General features: G+C 38.5%; 1 protein-coding gene across 2 annotated transcripts in view; it reads right to left on the bottom strand.

Moving 5' to 3' along the window:
- The window catches only part of TOX3 (TOX high mobility group box family member 3), a 78538-nt gene that overhangs the window by 5287 nt on the left and 53274 nt on the right, over positions 1-19977 (bottom strand). The window contains exons 3-5 of one of the 2 annotated variants that reach the window (XM_076349293.1): positions 16933-17184; positions 2378-2647; positions 767-994 (exon numbers count right to left, since the gene is read on the bottom strand). In XM_076349293.1, coding sequence (XP_076205408.1) covers positions 767-994; positions 2378-2647; positions 16933-17184 — 750 coding nt within the window. Of the gene's footprint in view, positions 1-766; positions 995-2377; positions 2648-16932; positions 17188-19977 lie in introns of both variants that reach the window. The other variant, XM_076349292.1, reaches the window with a different exon arrangement.

Genomic DNA, 19977 nt, shown 5'->3' on the forward strand with positions numbered 1-19977 from the left:
TTTAAATCATGTTCACCATCACCTGTTAGATCAGACTAAAAGTTTCCAAATGTATTTCACAAACAAGTATCATTCATATCTTGCCAGAAGGTGTCCTATATGGGAATCTACTCTTCCATCGCAGCTTCCGTTAACTGTTACTGGGAGCTGCACGGAGCATCAACAGGCAAACAGCCTCAAAGGATTTTTTTTTTCCCCCTCCAATCCATGTGTAGGAGTTACATGTGTATGGAAAGAAGAATAACCCTCAAGGAAGAGCAAAACTCATCATTCTGTACCAAGTTTGAGTTGGAGATAACATTTCACACACGACATTGTAACGAGGCACAGAGGATTGGCTTCAAAGGTTGGAAATCAACACGCTTTGTAACAAATTCATAAGGCAGATCAAAGGAAAATGGTGAACGTGCTGTACCTTCCCCTTTTCTCTCCTAACTTCTGATTAATAGGAAACAAGAGCTTTGAAATAGGAATCATCAAAAGATGGTCTTAACAGGACTCTAGAACAGTATCACCTGAGCTTTTTCACAAACTGCCCTTTAAAATTTAAAGGCAAACACAGCCATTTAATGCTACCTACTGGCTGTTATAACAAAATGCTTTTTAGATGCCAGGTCTTCAGCAAGTTCAAAAATCAGTGTAGCTCTACAGAGTAAGAGGTCTACATCACAAGTAGCGTGGTCCACTCAGAGCAGAGGTAGGAGGATTTTTTTTACAAGGATTACTATTTTACTTCTTGTGAGACAACCCTGCATCAATTTTTTACCTGTTTTTGTTCTTCTCCTAAACTGTCCCACATAGATGCCACTATTTTTGAAACCTCTCCAAATGTAGCATTCGGGTTCTGCCCTTTAATTGCAGCTTGCGTATCCCTGAAGAAAAGGGCATATGCTGACACTGGCTTTTGTGGCTCATTGGGATCTTTCTTTTTCTTCTTCTTTGGAGTCTTGGGCTTCTTGCCAGAATCCGGGGCAGCTCTTTTTTCTCCAGTAGCCTAAGAAACAGTAATAACAAGACCAGTCAATATATGCATGAAATAAGTCCGATTAATTCCGAAAAATTATTGACAGGCTGGCTTAATAATATATGGAAAAAGCTACTATGTAGGCAACATTTTGGAGACTCCTGTTGTGCAAGCCTTTCTCCTACCAAATAGTACTTAGTCTCAGCTTAATCTCATCAGATCTACCGGAACTAAATGCATGAATAGTTACTACTCATTGTAAGCATGGCTCAGAGAGTCAAATCCTACAAGCTTGACCTGAATAAGCACACCCCAACGCTAATTTGTATTAAAAAAAATTAAGATTTAATCTATAGTATATTCTGAATAGGCTATCTATGTTTTTCCATTAAGATATAATTTCAGCAGTAGAGACTCAAAAGACAAGAGCTTGGAGGCATTTCCTGATTCCCAGACTTAGACTGTCAACTTAGACACGGGTCAGGGGTTAAAAAGCCCACCCTTCAGGCAAAAAGCAGTAGCAGCTCTGCAGTTTCTATCCACCTGCCACAAACACCCACGGTGTCCACCACCCACCTCCACCGCTCCTGGTGCAGGGTCAGGTGCCTGTGCGGCAGCGCTGGAGGCTCTGTGTTACTGCCAGGCACCGGCCCTGCACCTACGTCTCCCTCTTGCCTCTGGGATGGGGAACCCCCGGAGCAGCACACCCAGGATTACAGGTAACTCTGGTCCCTGTGTGCTCCTCGTGTCCTGTACCCGCTTTTGTTGAACTATGCACAGATTACTGCAACAAGGGGGTAAAGTGGCTCTAAATACACCTCTATGACAGTCATTTTACTTTGATATTTTGAGGATCCTGTACAATGGTCTTTCCATATGCACAATTTCCATTAACTTAATGAGAAAACCTTTCATGAAACAGTCTAAATTAGGCCCTTTAAATAGACTGCTGTAATAACATTTGTGCTTTATTTTGTTGATAAAATTTTCCTTTTATAACAGATTTATTTAAAGCATAATGTAAATTAACTAAACTTTCAGTTAGAAGAAAGCTTATTTTATTTCTATCTAAATGCATCTGTTTTATATGACTCCAGAGAATACCGAAATGACAAAACTGTCCAAAGTTGATGAGTAAAGAGATTCACCAGATCTATAAAATCTGGAACGAATTATGAATGTATTAAACCAAATATATATATATATATGTATATTCTTACGTTTATTATTATGGAAGTATTACGGAAACTTCTTAAATGAAGAAGCTAAACAGCAAATGAATTATATTCCACTATACTGTAACATTTGTATTTTATATGACCACATTGCAGCTGAGATGATACTGCCACATTCATGAAAATATAGCACGTAGACATGTAAAGCTTACTCACTACAGTGCATGGAATAACTTACTCTATTTGATTCATCTGCATCTTCTTCATTTATAGAGCTGGATGGGGAAGGAGTGGCTGATTTACTTGCAGGAGGGGAGGGAGAAGTGTGTGGCAAATTAGTGCCTCCTAAATTTAGCCCCAGCTGCGCACTTAGCTGAGACTGGTTAATGGTGGTTAGCTGAGAAGGAGGCATAATTCCCGAATGAGCGGCATCAGTCATATGGACAATAGATCTCATAATCAGAGAGTGATCCTGGCGATACTGGGAAACTTGTGTGTGACTCTGATCCTAAAAGAGATTGAAACATTATTTAGTCATTAGCAGTTACCATATAGCCTTATCAGGTAAAGTTATTTTCACAGGCTTACACAACTGACACTGTCAACGTGCAATTTGTTTTGTTTCTTTTTAATGAATGAAATGCATTTTTAATAAATTAAATGCAGCAACAGTTACCACACTTGCCCCAGACTTCATTTCTCCCCCACTTGTGGGTGGGGTTTTTTGTAGAGTAAGAGCTGCACTTCCCCATTTTTAAACATTTCTTTTCCTGATGCAGTGTGAAATACCCACATAAACAACAGGGAAACAGGCCGACTGACGATACAGGGAAAACGTTGCAACTGAAAAGACACAAACTGCTGTCAAATGCAGAACGTAAACAAAACCAGGGGAGATATATATATAGATATATATATATTTATATAAAAAAGCATCTTCCTTTACTGACACTCAATTATTCTTAGCTGTTACTAGTAACAGTAGTAGGTATAAAACAATCCTGTGAGAGTGGGATTTTAAAGTTGTTTTAAACAAAGAACACTGCCCTGCCAGGTCGCGAGTGCAGACACTGCAGCACGCTGGAGAACCGTTCGAGCAGTCCTAATCACTCCTAAAAATCCTTGTTCGCAAGTACCACACAAAACTACACATTTTTTTCTTTAATCCAACAATCAAACACATGTGGAAGTAGCAAGCTATGTACCAATCACCGACTTTATTTTTCTTTTACTTCATGTCTCAGAAACTCAAGTGCTTGCATGGTTTTGTTTCTACTGTTTCTTGAGGGCACAAACTACGTCGTCTTCTACATCTGCACAACACATCACACTTGTAAATAAAAAGAAGCGAGACCCTGAAGGTAAAGTCAACTGGAATCTGCCTATGCACAACTCAGTTGTGTTATTTTTAACCACACACAGATCAATACACAATGAAGGAACATTTAAACAGAAAAGAAGATTTTTAAAACAGTTAATAAGTGACGAGAATAAATAGCTCACAAATTGATTCAGCAACCTGATTGATCTATAGTCATTGTTTGAACAGACAGAAACATGAGAAATAAATCAGATTCTGAAAACTCTTTCATTATTAATAACCTACATTGCAATTAGTAGCAGGTGCAATGATCCTTAATGAAATGACACAGAACAAAACAGCAATGCTGGGAGCCCAGCATACAGTCCACCGGACTTCCACAATGGAGTATGACCTTCCCAGTGCTCTCTTATTAAGTGTGGGTAAGCCCAAACCAGTTTTCAAAAATCTGTGTCAGCGTGGAGGTAAGTTTAGCCCAAGTGACTTTCCTCTTACTTTTTACGACTCTTCCCTCAACAGAGGCAGTGGTTCTGAGCTCCTGAAAACCTTTTCTTGGATGGGACAAGTGCAGCCGTACAAAGAAGCAGTAAGTGTGTTAGAGAAGATGCACACCCTGCCTCATCCATCTTACGTACAAGTGCTGCAGCACACTGCTTCCCTATAGCAATAAATCATATTCATTCTGAATTTGGCATTCATGTGTCTTTCTGCTGAAGCCTATACAGAAAAAAGAAATCCTTCTTAGCATAAAAGGACATGTAGTGTTGCACCTGGATCCAGTACAGATGAAGTTAACCCCACAAGCTCATGATCCAGATCCTATACAGTAGGTCTCACCCTCATTTTCCCCATGCTTTCCAAGCCATTGACAGCTTGGCTCATCATCCATACCACACCACGCTGCTTCTCCTACTTCTTAAATTCTTTTAATATTTTCAGTAAAGGAGTGTAGTTCCTTAGAGATGAATGCATGTGCCAAAAGTGGAGCACTTGATACAGAAAGATCAAACCATCAGACTTATTGGCTGAAACACCCATTTGCTTCAGGGCACCTTTCTGTGAAAATTTATTACCATTAACTATAGGGTCATTTTGATTGTGACTTGTATTGGCAGTGGCATCTGGAAGTCATTCAAAGTCCTTTGTAAAAGGATATTACTTTCTGCATATTACTCCATTCATTTTAGTTTACAGACATTATTGCATGAAGAAAAACTCTGCTGGTAAAGCAAGGGTGGAGATCATCAGAATGACCTTCTCTCATAGAAACTAACTTTCTTCATTATTTTGCAGGCAGTACTTTCATGGAGGTGTCCTACACCTAAAAGGCTAGCTTTTGTTCTCTCTTTATTGTTAACACAATACAGGCCTTTCTGGCCTTTACACCGAGGCAACAAAATGCGATGACATGGGTTACAAACCATTTACTCCAAATCTTGTCATTTCAGTTGCATCTATGATTTTATTGAGACTAAATTCTCCTGACTTGCACTGACCCAGAATCTAATTTTATACACAAGCCCATGAATTCTTAACTGTCCCTTTTTCTGACACTATTTGATGCTTGTGTGTTTTTTTTACATCCACTTATTTAATTCCAGTTTTTCTTTTCTGTATCTTTTCCTAATTTTTTAAGCTTTTTTTTTAATCTTAAAAACTTCAGTAAAAGCCAGAAGTAGAAACAACAATATTTTGTAACTGGCTATCTAGCACTGAACAGATAAGACATATTATATAAAAGAAAATATTTTGTATCATTTCCAATCTCTTATCATTAACATCATATGTGCATATGATAACAACAAACAATATATTTTCTGCACTTTGAATTTAAGTTATATGGCTAATCAATATTAAAAAAACCACAAAGAAAGGAATGGGAATTTCATTTTTTACTTTGTGGTACAGTGTTGTGGGCCTCAACAACCTATGGTACCTATAGAAGAGCTTTCAGACAAGGAAGCATAAACCATTTTTTATCTTTGTACTGTGGTTTGGCAAGTAGCAAGAAGGTAGGGGAGCTAGTCAATAGCAACATTAAAGTCCACAGCATTTGTACATAGCTCCTGAGCAAACAAAATCCTCTAAGGAGGAATCTATAATCAAGAAAACAGAATTTCCATTAGTTATCTTAACTCCTATTTTTTCCCTTACGCTACAAAGACCAATACTAAACCAGCAGGATCGGTAGCATTTCATTGTGCACGAAATGATTATCAAAGAAATGTTTAACAATGACAATCATCTTATATCAGGAGCACACATGGCAATACAAGTGCACTAAAACATCCACATGACATCCTAATTACATTACTACATGAAAACTGAAAAGCTCATGTATTCAAAATAATCCACTGAGAATACTGTGAAAAGTTTAGAGAATATCACAAGCTCTTTTATATAAACTTAACCAGAAGTAAAAGTGATACACAAGTATTATGAGCATTCAGGGTTTTGGTAACATTATGCAAAAATGAGAGATTAGTTCTGACAAAAATTCTCAAGCGGACAGAATCAAGTTTTGATTGAGCCTGATCTGCTTTGCAGTCTTGGATTGAAGCTAGGCAAAACTCAGTGATTTTAACACAAGGCAGGCAAAACTCAACCACTGGTTTACTCAGCATAACAATCAAACAAGGATATAATGTGTGAAACGGAAAACCAAAGAGAAATAACTTGTGTGATTCCTCTGCAGACTGAAATGACTTTGTCTCAGATCTCTCTGTTGTTATCCTGCAGGAGTGCTGCCAAAAACCTAAGGTATAGAGACATTTACTGAGGCGAACGCCAGCCACCTCTCTGGTCTCTTCAATTATACACATGGATAAAAAAAAGCAAAATATGGTCCAAAATGTTTCCCCCTTCTCAAAACAACTTTATGGTGGCTATATCTAGGCACACTGGCTTTCTGTCACCACAGAAAGCACAGTTCCAACAGCACACATTGTAAAGACATTCAGCATTTGATGCATAGAAGGCCTCATCAAAGGAACCATAAGGATATCCGTCCATCAAACTATCCTACTCTCAACTATTCTAATCTATTTAGACAGTCATGCCAAAGAAGTCATATTTAGTCATCTCGCCAAAGGACACATCTCCCAGCATACGCCAAATATATAGCTTATTTTACTTTGATTTGTAAAAGTGTAAGTTCTCAAAAATTGATAAAATATCAATTCCTCAACAGCCACTGGAAAGCAAACAACAGAGTAATAAGACTTAAAAAAAAAGGAATGTGTGAACTCCCACACTTTAATTTATACAGTATTATCAAAGGCATTTTTCAACAATTACTGTTCCTGAGCCAACGAAAGCGAAACATACCATTGAGTACTAAGGGAAAAATTAACGTAACAAAAGATAGTTCGTTCTTCTGTTATCAACTCCTTAAGCATCCAGTAGCCAATACAGCTAGTAATACAGCTAGTATTTATTTTGACAGATAAATGCATCCAGCCATTACATCGAGAGATGCCCTAATTTCCACTTACCCTGCATTTTGAGAATCATCTACACACAGTAGTTTTATCCTGGATTTCTAACCGTGATATAATTTTAATCTCTAGGAACATTCAACATGATATTTAAAAACATAACTAGGAAATTACTTTTTAGATCATTTTGAGTAATATTGAAGTCTTGATTAAAATCAATGTCTACAGCCTTCAATCATTTAAATAGGCAACACCTCCAGTAAGACTCTTTCCAGCCATGTCAGGACTGAGCCCATGGCAGTGCCTACAGGAAGATGTAGGGCTGGGATCTGACCCTATACTGCATGAGCTAGTTTTTTAAGGAAAGTGAGAAATCTGCCAACAAAAATAACTATGCAAAACGCAACGTTTATGGTTATGCTCACTGTGTCCTGGTTTCAGACATTAACTTAAAACATTATATATCCTACTGCCTTAGGAATCCATCACTGTCAATGTAATATAAGCTGATGTAATATTTTAAAGGATATATTTAAGTTGAAGCAAACGCACTGCAATGCAAAGAGTGAAATCCTCAGTTGTCCCTGTCTATAAATTACTCCCTTTACTTTCGGGCAAGTCAGCATATCTCCAAAAGAAATCCTCAATACTCTTTTTGTCCACAAGTAAAGCATAGATAAAATAATCCATTAATCTGAATTTTTACAAGATTGGAATTCACTCCCAATCAAAACAAATCAAACTAACGGGATGCTTTTCTCTGTCAGAGATTAAATCCTGACTTAATAGAATAGAAAACAGTTGCACTTGGTACTGCCACCACTGAAGAAGTGTCCTTCCTCTCCCCTCCTCAGATACTGCCATCAGTAATAGATCTGTCAAACTGCGGCTATCAGAAGATCCGCTACAAGCAGCTGCTTCTTTTCTCTGGCAAGGAGAAAACTCCCATGTTTTGCTTCATGTCTCTGTAGAAAAGTAAACCTTACCTAATTTAATTCCCAAATAAAGGCTACAACAAACAGCACATGTTGGTTCGGAAAAAAATTACGTCTGCAGCTGGATCTAAAAGACCGGTTGGTGACAGGAGGTTTACGCACATTCTGCTGCCTGAAGAACATGAAGAATACGCAGTTCCTTGGTCTGTGTGCTCCCCCAGTCCCACTACATCAGAAATTACTTGCTTCTGTTCACGCAGAGCACATAAGCCAGAGAAGAAGGGGCATGAAGAGGAGAAAAAAAAACAACCCCAAAACAACAAACATGAGGGCCCACTGATTTATTCCTCAAGACCGAGCAACTATCTCCTTTTGTTCTGGCAATCTCAGATGTCTCTAGAAATTAACCTCCTGCTATATGATGGAATTTTCTTATATGGCTGCAACCTCCAAGTTAGTTTAACATGTTTTATTGGAATCTTTCTGATTTACTGTCCCTTGCTTTTCTTTGGGGTCTGATCTGCAACTGGGTTTGCAGTGACCCCTCACATGGCTGGTGTTCCTCATACTCCCCTGTGCAGCACCGGGCCTCCTTCAGAGCAGACAGCCTGACCTGTTACAGGGGGTGGCAAGAGTGGCACCAAATAACAAGTTAAACCCGTTTCTTCTATGGAACCACGTTTGGGGATTAGGCAGCAGGAGCACGCCGACACCAGGCAGTGCAGCACCACCTCAGAGATGCGATTCCAAGCAAGAAGGTGCCAAGGGACAGGGCCAGCCAGGCTGGGCACCTGCCAGACCAACACTGCTCCGGGTCCCAGGACTAGGCCCCTCTGCAGCACCGCTCTGTGCCGTCTACTGGTACCAGCTCACTCACCGCATGCTCAGCTATCTCTAACAAAATGCTGCATGACATGGTGAAGAAATACTAAAAGCTCACAGCTAGGCCAAAATCACACAACTACCAACCTAAGAGGCAAAGACTTTTCTCTGAAATGCTTATAATTCTTACCCAAGATGCCCCACCACCCTAGCATGGAGCGTTTGCTGTTTGGGAACTTTGTTCTTACCCATTTACTTTCCTGTTACCCCGTAGATTCCTCATGCAGTCCCCGAAGTGGGCTGAAGGGGTAATGCTTCTTGGCTGTTGCAGACAGACGGCACCACAGGCTTGTTATAGCCCTCCACCCGTCCACAGCGGCCGCTACTGATGCTTTAGCATCGCCTAAGTCACAACTTCTTTATAATTTATTTTTTACACCATTTTGTAGAGGCATTTAAAAACAGATTCTCCACTTTCATCTCCCCAAACATCTACCATACTTTAAAGCATATTGAATCACACTCCTTTTGGACAAGGTACCCAACAGCATGATCACAATACATGTGTGACTCAGATCACAGATCTGGGCTCTGATCTGATGAGTCTGTTGGCATGAGGAGCTTCTCTCCAAATTAGCAGTACAAGCTTAGGTCTGCTGTATGCAAACAGCGAAGGCACATTGCAAACAAACCCTGGATAGTTAAAATTAAGTCCCAGAATGTCAGATAAATGCTGTTAGTTTTGTTACAACCTCTGCAGCTTCAGGTGCTTCAGCTACGAAATCAAAGGCAGACTTCAAAGGTCCTTATTATGCAGTAAGCAACGTGGGGAGAGACTGCAAGGAAGCATGACAACTAACAAACATTATCAAAGGTAACAAAAATTGTGCAAGGAATTGGGGGGGACAGACTTGGGGGTTACATGGCATTTATTTGTTTAAAAATTGCTACAAGTGTTGGTAGCTATGTTCGGGGGGGGGTATCTTTTCTTTAGGTTTTGGGGGCGTGGGGTTGTTTGGGTTTTCTTTGTTTGGTTGTTGTTTTTTAAAGCAAATCAGAAAAGTAGGTCTCTATCTTTTGTATTATCGGAGCCAGGTATTTTTTTTTTTTCCAGCTACCTGACAACATAGAATAATTTAAACTCTACAGAGACTTAGCATTTCTTTATAGCTTGAGAACTTGAAGTGGAAGCTGAGTATTGGGCAAGCTGTCCAAGGGGAAACACAGGCGGTAACAGCGGAGAATAGCAGTAATTTCAAAGGAAGTTTTCAAATGACCCACGAACGAGTGTGGCTGGACCCAACAAAGCCTTTGGCCAGGTACAACACATCCAGACCAGCTGCAGCATCTGCCTCATTTGGCTGGCTTAAGAAAGCAGCACCTGATCTCAGAGTTTAAACTCAGGAGGCAGAACAGTTTAAAGCCATGGCCCAGGTTTAATGCACAGCTGGTGTCCACGGTCATATACGTCCGCATTCTTTCTGAGCTCAGTTCTTAGGAATAGCAGAGATTCAGCTTCTGCTCCAGTTCCTGACAGCTCTCCCAGTAGGGTGTATCATTTTCCACATATTCATATGGCACCTCACAATATTTTCTGGAGCTGATGGATCTTGATTTAAGCATTATTAATATAAAATAGTCGCAGTCTTTTTTTCCCAGACTGTTCTGCCACTGTTACTGTGTATCTCTTCTTTCGTGCGGAAGTCCCTCATGTATCTCGATAGGTAATAACGTACTTGCATCATTTTTTTATTATTTTTTTTTTTTAGCACCAGCAGTACTTGCTATTCAGATAGGTGTCTTTGGCAACTGCTGCCACTTTGTTTCCTATGGACAGGTCCTCTCCTGCCGTTACGATGAGTTGCGTATTTTTGAAAAGAACACCAGAATAAGTTTCCTTCTCCAACCACAGCAGCTCATTAACAGATGGCCCATTGTGTCTGTATCGATGAGAAAGGAGGGAAGTGCATGTCTTTGAGAAAAGTGACTATATTATCCACACCGAGTATTACAACGTCACTGAGGACATGAAAATCTACACACTATTAAAACCCTATTATTTAGTACATCATCAGGCTAGCATCGTCTTCATATCATGTTAAAGTCATAGCATGTAGCTTCTGTGCAGAAGCCACTCCTGTCTGTTGCCTCCAGGGTTTTCAGCCCATTGTCCACCTTCCCCCGAGGCCCCACGAGCTGTGCACACACGCTCTCTGAAAGGCAACTAAAAAATGCACAACTACGTCATTAGACGTAAAATAAAATATTTAACTACACACCGATCAAAAAAAATGACTCCGTAAAGACTTGAAAGTTCATCAGCAAAGCGCACAGCTCAGATCCGTGGGCAGAAACCAGACTGTCACGGTGCTGAGCTGATAGCGGGCACCGGAGCTGCAAAATCCCAACTGAGTCCTAAAGGTCTAATTTTACAAAGCGTCTGCCACCGTTTGAAAGGTTCTGTATATGGCCAAATGTCACTGATCTCAGCCACCAGAGCATCATTTAATTTGTTATTACTTAATTTTGAGATTAATTTTTCTTGGTACCACAAATTATTAGAAACGGTGGCAATAACAGCTACCGTTTCTGCTGGGAAAGTCCAATACAAACCAGACTAACGCTGCTGACTTAAAACTTGAGTTTAGCAATCCACCGTAGCAATCAAAGAAAAAAATAGACATAAGAAAACTCTGAAGATAATCTCTCTTTCTAGTAAGAATAGTTGCTACTCCTTATAAATGAATGATTATAACCTTCCGGAATTAGTTGTATGTTTTGTATTAAAGATGACAATAAACATGTTCATAACAATAACAAGGGCTTGTTTTAATAGACCGTTACAGGCGTTAAACACATTAACGACCCATGAAATAACTGTTTCATCTGCAACACATTAAACAATGTTGTTATAACATTGTATTAATTGAAAACCTACTCCGTTCTCTCTAGATAGGAGATTACAGACTGCGTATTAAAAGAGAGATTTACAAATAAGTTTCTTTGTAAAGGAAAATTAAACATATAAATTAGAGGCACGCAGTCAGGTGAGTAGTGAAATCACTGTCTTTTGCCACTTTTAATGCAACTTTTTTAGCTTTTATCCTTGCAATCTTCTGTTAATCCATTCATTTAAAGTTAATTAGTAATTTGGGAATTTAAATTACTAAAAAAGATTTAGACCTTTAAGTGAAAGGCACCACTGTTCTGTGTTGTATGCAGTCTTTAATAAGCTCAGATTTGCAACTCAGCTCTTTAAAGCCACATCATTGAGCTGTTTATTTAAAAAGTCTCTTCTTTAAATAAAAGCAATAGTCACCATCATGTCTTTGATTTGAGCACAGTGCCACTCCTAAGTAGTAATGTAATTAAAGATGAGCGTATTCCACTATGAATTAGCCTTATCTGTACAGAATCCTGAATGCACTGACAGCACTGCAACAATTATAAAATATAAACAGGCTCAAATCTTCATCAAATAGGAAACACATTTTCTCTAGCAGCATAAGTAATATAGGGAGCAATATATGTAAAACTATCAGTCTGTTTTTGTAACATCTGTACTTTTTTGAATAAAAGAAAAAAATCAGACTGAAAAGAGACAATTATTTTACTGTCTGTTTCTTAGATATCAGAAAGAGAATTTTGAAATTCATCAAAGCTAACCTTCTGTTATGTACAACAGGCTAAGCTGAAAAGAATGTTAACAAGTTCAATTTTCATTCAATCAGCACTACTGCTCTCTGAAATGTTTCATTGCAGGAAAGAAATAAAAATAATCTATATGGTAATTATGAGGATGAATCCCCCAGTAACTTTCAGCTACATGAAAGGTCAGTTCTATTCAAGATATTTTATCAGTCCCCTGCACATACTCCTGTCCTGTCATTTTAAATCTGAACAGCATTTTATTTTCCCATTTACAGCTACCTGCAGAATTAAGTACTTAAGCCAAATAAGAAAAAAAAAAAAAAAAAAAAAAAAAAGAAATGTTGAATGCTGGCAAAGGCTATAATAGCATGGAGATAAATCGCTCAGCTGCTCTCTCTCAAGCCTCTGGGGCTGCAGATTTTTCTTCTCCTGGTGCACTGTGGGTATTCAAAACTTGTTCAACATGATTTCATTTCATTTCAGGCACTGCCTGAGAAAACTAAATTACAGAATCAATCATACAGAAGGTCAGAGTGAGACTTCATTACAAGTATTGCATGCTTGCATGAATATCTTTCATTTATGACTGACCCAATATGTCACAATAGCTGTCTAGTAAAAATAATCCACTTTCTGAAATTGATGTACTACTGATGTCAATGCTACTCAGCAGGCTGGGCAGATTATAGAGAGGTGTTAAAAAAAGGAACCCTCAGGAGCACCAGTTGTAGTTTTATAGAATTGCCACAGTTTGCAGATTAAAATAATTTTTCTAGAGGCAGCTCAACAGAAAACAGAGCATTAATATAAAATATTGGGGGTTGATTATTAATGAGGATATCACTGTTGATTTCCACTTATTTATATTCACGTATTTATAGGGATGTATTTTTGCATCATGTAAAATCCATGGGTTCTTTGAAGTCAAATGTACATCGACGCTCCATTTTTCAGTGACTCATTTTTGAACATCAGGATTTTATTTGCATATTATTAAAATATTCAAACTGCCTCCATTTTATCTCCTCTTTTTGTTGCTGTTGTCTGTTTTTAAATGTAGAAAAATGCTGTTAGGATAAATGTGTTGTGTTTGTTGCTAACAATAATGAAGTTAATCAGCACTGTGACAAATCGTCACTCTTTCCATAGTACGTATATCTTCACAGTATGAACAACTGTTAACTCATCAATATGAACTTTTAATAATTGCTAGGCCATAAATTATGCTGAGAATAAATATCTTTCTTGCACCGTGAATGATGTTTTCAATATAATCAGACACAAAGAATATGTTAAAAAGAGAATGATTTTGGGGGGGGTCTTTCTGTGGGAAATATGTGTGATACTTGCAGAAGTATTACGCGGTAGCTAGCCAACTCCATACCCTAAGGGAGACATAGGAAAACCTTGACATAACCTATTTTTAACCATGCTTCTTGCGATCCTGCATTCAAGTTTATAGGTGAACATGTCAGGTAGTACATAGAAAAACGCCAAAGACACACAGTATTAATCATAATTCTGTCCAAGCCCATTTTATTTTTTCAACATTTGCGATTTAAAATCTCATGACATTTCTTCAAGGTGAAATTCTTCGACTGGACTTTTCAACAGGGTAGGACTACATTTATCTAAATTAAATATTGCTTACAGTAAAGCTCTCTAATGCTTCACAAGATAACCAATAAACTCAGTGCAGTTCATATTAAAATAATTTAAGTTTGTATTCAGCTAAAGAAGCTTTAGTTATTAGCAATACACTATTAATACAGCCTTTAAATAAGACTATCCTAGTATCGCTGGATAAGAACATTGTTCTGTAAGTGTATACGAACATCATAATTATTTTACAACCCCATCTTTAGTTCTTTCAGATATAGTAAATTCAATTGACCATGAAATGAAATTTCATAGTCAAAATGCTTCCTTTACTTTTTTTTTATTGCTGCAATAAAGTTTTTATAGCTCCAAGGCAAGGTAATTCATGAAATGTCTAATTTAAAGATGAATTCTAATATTATTAATAAATATTTACCAGTTTAATAAAGTGCACATTTTTCACATAAAATAGGATATAATGTTTTCATTTTCTATTTTTGAAATACAGATTAACTGCTGGAAAATTTGAATACTAAAGAGAGCCATGTGAGTTCAGGGGAAACCTATGCAAGGACCCTCTGGTTAATGTTTTTAAACTTCCTGAAGCTACCCAGCATTTATGAGCAGAAGAGAAAAAGACTACTGACTAAAATACAGTGGCAGGGGCCACTCCATCTCACAGCATAAAACAAATCAAGCAGTTGTGGGGAAGCGTCTGACACACAAACCTCCCTATGTGGCTCCTCCGTATCAAATCACGCAATTCCTCATCAATCCTCTGCAGCAAAACCACACACAAGTTCCCAACCCACAGCTTTGAACCGGCAATCACCCTAGAAAATACCACTGGACTACTGGGCTAAGAAGGCATGAGCTTCTCTAGATCTTCTCTTTGACCTATATGGGAACAAATTCTTACCACTGAAGTCAATGTAAACTATGCCATTAATTTCTACATTGCACAGTCTAGAAAAGGAAAAGATGCAAAGCCTCTCATCCAGTGCAAGAAGAGGTGAGAGAAGAGATATCTAACCAGCAGGCCTCTTCTGGTTGGAACTGTTAAGGTGACAGCATTTACTCGTGGAAGAAACACATTCAGTGAAAGGATGCAAAATTAAAAGGCAAAACTGGGCCAGGTTACAAACCACTTGATAACGTTGAGGGGATACTCATGCCCGTAACACAACGCTGATCCAGCCCTTGATATTTATTACGTATTTCTGAGCAAGTTTCATTGTATTCATTGTATTCAATTCATGCTCCATTACTTTAGTTTTCAGGCATAACATTCCTGACTCTCAGGTTTTATCTGATCTTTCTTTAGTAGCCACCCAACATGTCCAGTGCATACAAAATCCCATGTAAAATGGGATCTGAAAAGAAGTATATCCTTCAAGGCCTGTTTTAGGCAGTCCCTGCTTTGTATCTATGGAATTACTGAATTCTGTACCTCCTAAGTACTGAGCAGTTTGTGTTTAATTCTGTATTAGTGCTAGCTACTCTTCGCGACCTCCAAGGAAATATTAAAATTTGCAACGAAGCCAGCAGCCTGCAGAATTCCAGAGAAATATTTGCTGCATGTTGATTTGTAAATCTTTAATTAGTTTTTGCTTGCCAGAATAATAAAAAAGAAAAAAAGATTTACACGAAATCATAACGTGACAACACGATGACCTTTATTACAGCCCAGCAGTAAATCTGTATTTTCACTACACCAAGTTTAGCAAAAGGTCCTATATAAAACAGCTAATCAGAAAAAATATAGTTGATGTAAAATATCTGTTCAAGCTAAACATTCACTCTGTCTTCAACATGCAATACAGAAACTAATTCTAATTGTAACTGCTGAATTTAAAATGCTAACTATGATAAACTGACTCACAGCTGTGTCTCATCACTGCGAGTATGAGCGTTACTGCGCAAAGCTTAGAGAAACCCAAGCAGGGAGATCCCCCGAAGCTGAAAGGGAACTACAACAAGCAAGTGGAAACTGCCCCGTACAGCCTCCCACTGAGATCACAGCCATACAGTGTGCAGAGATTATTTTCTTTTTTTTTTTTTGATTGTTCTAATTAACAGAAATGATCACTGGAATTAGCCTAACAGTCCCTGTCACTCAGCCCTTCCCCACACCCGGCTCGTCCTTCCCCATTCCGGAGGGCTCGGAAACAGCCCAGGAACAGAACAGGCCCAACCTGCCCCAGCCTCCACGGTCAACAAGAGCACTGGACGGAACGAAGTCTTTTTATGGCCCTGCATTTCTGAGGATGGTCAAGGTAATACATCCCTATGACTTCTATTATGAGTTTAAAAAAAAAAATCAATTTCCATTTATAAAGATTTAGCCCATGGAATATACAGAATATAGGGTAATATATGGGGTTTTACTGCTGGCATATTGTGCCTGGCTCCCTTTCTAAGCTACTCTCAATACTGCACTTTCAAAATATCCTGATGGCTGTCAGATGTGGGTCCTACACTTGAAATACAGGCAAGCAATTCCTCCTAAATGCTGTAGTTCACCCTGGCCAACACAATGGTCTTTCAACTCTTGATGCCGGTGTCAACTGTATAAAACATTTTTGAACTTTAGCAGCACTTGGGATGCACATGATGCCAATGGATGTGGGCTTCCAAGAATTAAAATTCTGTGTTTATAAAGCCTGACTGCTTCTTCACAAGAGATCTGTTCACACACAGTATAGCATTGCGCTGTACGTTAACAACCACGTTTATCTTCCTGAATCCACCAATATTAAACCCTCAACCATTTGCCAGCTGCCTTAGGGAACTGAGTAAGAGCATATCATTGTTTGCTGCGTAACACTGACAACACATGTCATCATTCATACAGAATATGCCTGCACATGATACAGAACATTGGCAAATGCTTGGTCAGGCTACAATACCAAGAAATCATACAGATCTTCCGAGAGGTCAGTTAAAACCGATGGATGACACAAATCTACATTACTATGCTTTGACAGACAATATTAGGCAACGGAAACACACAAACTACCAGACCTACCATATGCAATCCATTGCTGTGGATGACGCCGTCTTGCTCCACGAGATTTCGGGATATTGTAATAGAGGGAAGATCCAAGCTCTGGGGGGGAAACTGAGGTGTAAATTCATTTCCTTGTGCAGGCAGCTGGTCACCAAGGCCCTGAAAGGGCAGCAGTATATCTGCCATCCCCAGTGTAGGGTCTGACTCGGGCGGGGGGGTAATGGGTGGGATTTCGAACTCCTCGTCCCCAAGGCTCGGCGTATGGAACGTCTGCTAGAAAAGGACAGGACAAGGCAAACCACGTTAGGGCACACTGCTCTCAGCAACCACCTCCGGATTTGCAGTCCAAATCTTGTTTTGTTCTCAAATGCAAACTCTATACGCAACAAAATTTTTAAGTTTCGTATACTGAAGGGGTTTGTGGATCATTCTGATGACAGATTTAAGTCTTTTTATCATATGGCTTTAATGGAGTATCAGTATTAACAGTTTTTTAATGCGTACTTAATTAGCAACATCTGTCTTTGTTGTTAGTCTGAATATCAGCTACATTGGATTTGGCTGTATAACAAATTGCCGCTTTATTGATATGTTAGTAAAATAGCACAAACAGCTTACATTACTCTCATGCTTCATAAAATACTGACAATTTTGTAGCACACACACACCCCATTAATTCAGCACTGACCATTTCACATCTTTTGGTTCCTTTTCATCCGCTAATAAACATGAAATATTATAATTCTGGTCTTTATTTCTTTTCTTTTCCATCCCACAAGTACAATGCACCCTTTTCAACAAGGGTTGTAATTTGGAGGAGAGACACGTATAAAAGAGCGAGGGTGATTACAGCAGCTTCCAGTGCTTTCTGAAGCCAGCCAGCTTTGTTTGAACAGTAGGTTTGTTACGAACTAAACACCTGTTAAGATGCCTTGAGCAAAACATTTACTGCCAGTTATCTTCAGGGTTTGTGCGTGTTTGTACGTGTGCATGTGTCTGTCAAAGATAATCTTTATTCAAGTAGAGCCTGTATCTGGCTTCAACATTGCTGACTTTTATTTGGGAAACAAATGAGCTACGCTTATTCAAATTTCTTGCGAGTTAAATGAACTTTCATATATTATTTCAGGTCCACTGCTACTTAATAATAGAAATTCAGCGCTTGAAATTAGGCCATTTTAAATGTACCCAAATCAGGACTGTCTAGATCAAATTGGGCAGTTGGCAATCCTAAAGTAGGCACTCTTGTCTTGTTCTGGACATGCAAGGCTGCTCTGGGATTTGTTTGTTTGCATTAGTTCAGGATTTGAGTTGGGGGGGGCGGGAACTGTTTTATGTATTATTTACATTGTTTGAAAGAGTGACTTAATGACAGTTAATTTAAAAATGATATGTTCAGTGAAAGATCTCATTAACTGCTGCAAATTGTCATCCTTCAAACTGTTAATGATGATATAAATTAATAACCGCTTGAGAGAATATGGAAACCGAAACACAAGAAAAACCTTTGCTTGCATATAGAACCTGTCAGCTGTCATTATTGGTCTCACACCAGAAATGATGAGGTCCCAGATTGCTGCAGTCTGCAGTACCGTCAGAGTCTGCTGAGACTCTACCCACCTCGCTCGAACTGCAAGACTGTAACTTAATTCTGGATGTGAAAGCTGGGCCTGGATTAGGGAGATGTTTGACTTCCCCGCTGCTGTATTACAAAAGGTGTGAATTTTTCTTCCTGTGGACCCTGTAGTTCACAAACACAAAGGATGGATTGGCCAGGAGAAGTGGTTGGCTAATGAACATAACCCTATGGCTGCATTTGCAGTTATTTTGGCACTAATGTGGTCTAGTAACAGATGCAACTGTAATTTGTGACTCATTTGCTACCCCATTACTGCTTAATGAAATCTAACATATCACATTAACAATACGGATAAACACTCATTCTTGATATGTGGCATTTGGCTGTTTTCATTACCACTGTAATTAACACTTGAAATATTATTTCAATAAATATTTAAGGTGCTTTAAAATGGGTTGTAGTAATCATGACATAGAGACAGAAAACATAAAGCAAACGTGTGGCTTCCAAGCCTGAATGTGCTCTAGGATTACACTCTTAAGGCATTATTTACAGGAATAAAATGGGCTTCTAGCTCAGCAGTGCTCAGGCCCAAAATCATAGCAAGAAAGCTACATTCATGTTCACGCAAAAACACTATAATTAAATACATTGTAATGCAGTAATTGCAAAGTTAGTTCATGCTTTAATGCGAACACTAACACTTAATCGTATTTTTATTCCTTGTTCAAGCAAAAGAGTTCAGTGAAATCAGTATTATTATAGTACGTTTGAACCTCTCTTTACTTGACATATTTATGAGATAGTAGTAATTATAAGAACTGGATCTTTTTTCCCCATCTAACAGAATAACTCTAGGACAGCTGTATAAATATATAACACAGCTAGATAATAATACAGTATCTTACTTGGGAAGGTAGCATTCACTTAATACTTACAGCTTACTACAAATGGGAGAGTAAATTGATGAATACCTTAACATTTTTTAAATGTGAATGTAATTCTCGCAATATAACTTGTCCAAATATGTATATACCTTTTTCTAAAAACATATAACGGACCTAAGATTGAGGATAAAATAGATGTAATCTAAGAAGAAAGAAAGCCCCTTAGTGAAGTAGTCTTAAATCCAAATCACTGGGCTATTCAGTCTGTAAAAAGAGCCTGAATAGTATGCAATTTGGGATTGCAGAAAGGTGCTGTTATGACGAAAAGATGGTATAACATTTGTGGGATTTATCTTACCAATCACATTTTTTAAAGTTATTAACTTTTCAAATATTTATCTCTTACACATTTTTTAAAAAACTGTGTGCACCGTTACATGCCATCTGCACTGAAATGTTCAAAACATTTGTTCCTTTTGATAAAAATGCAAATCTGGAGAACTGTTGTATCAACATATAACAGCCAATGTCTGACACGGTGAATTATCACAGCTGGAATTAAATTGTCTCTGAACAGCTGCTGGCAGCAGAGCTTTC

Source organism: Aptenodytes patagonicus, chromosome 11 (assembly GCF_965638725.1).
Source record: "Aptenodytes patagonicus chromosome 11, bAptPat1.pri.cur, whole genome shotgun sequence".
In the NCBI taxonomy this organism is placed as follows: Eukaryota; Metazoa; Chordata; class Aves; order Sphenisciformes; family Spheniscidae; genus Aptenodytes; species Aptenodytes patagonicus.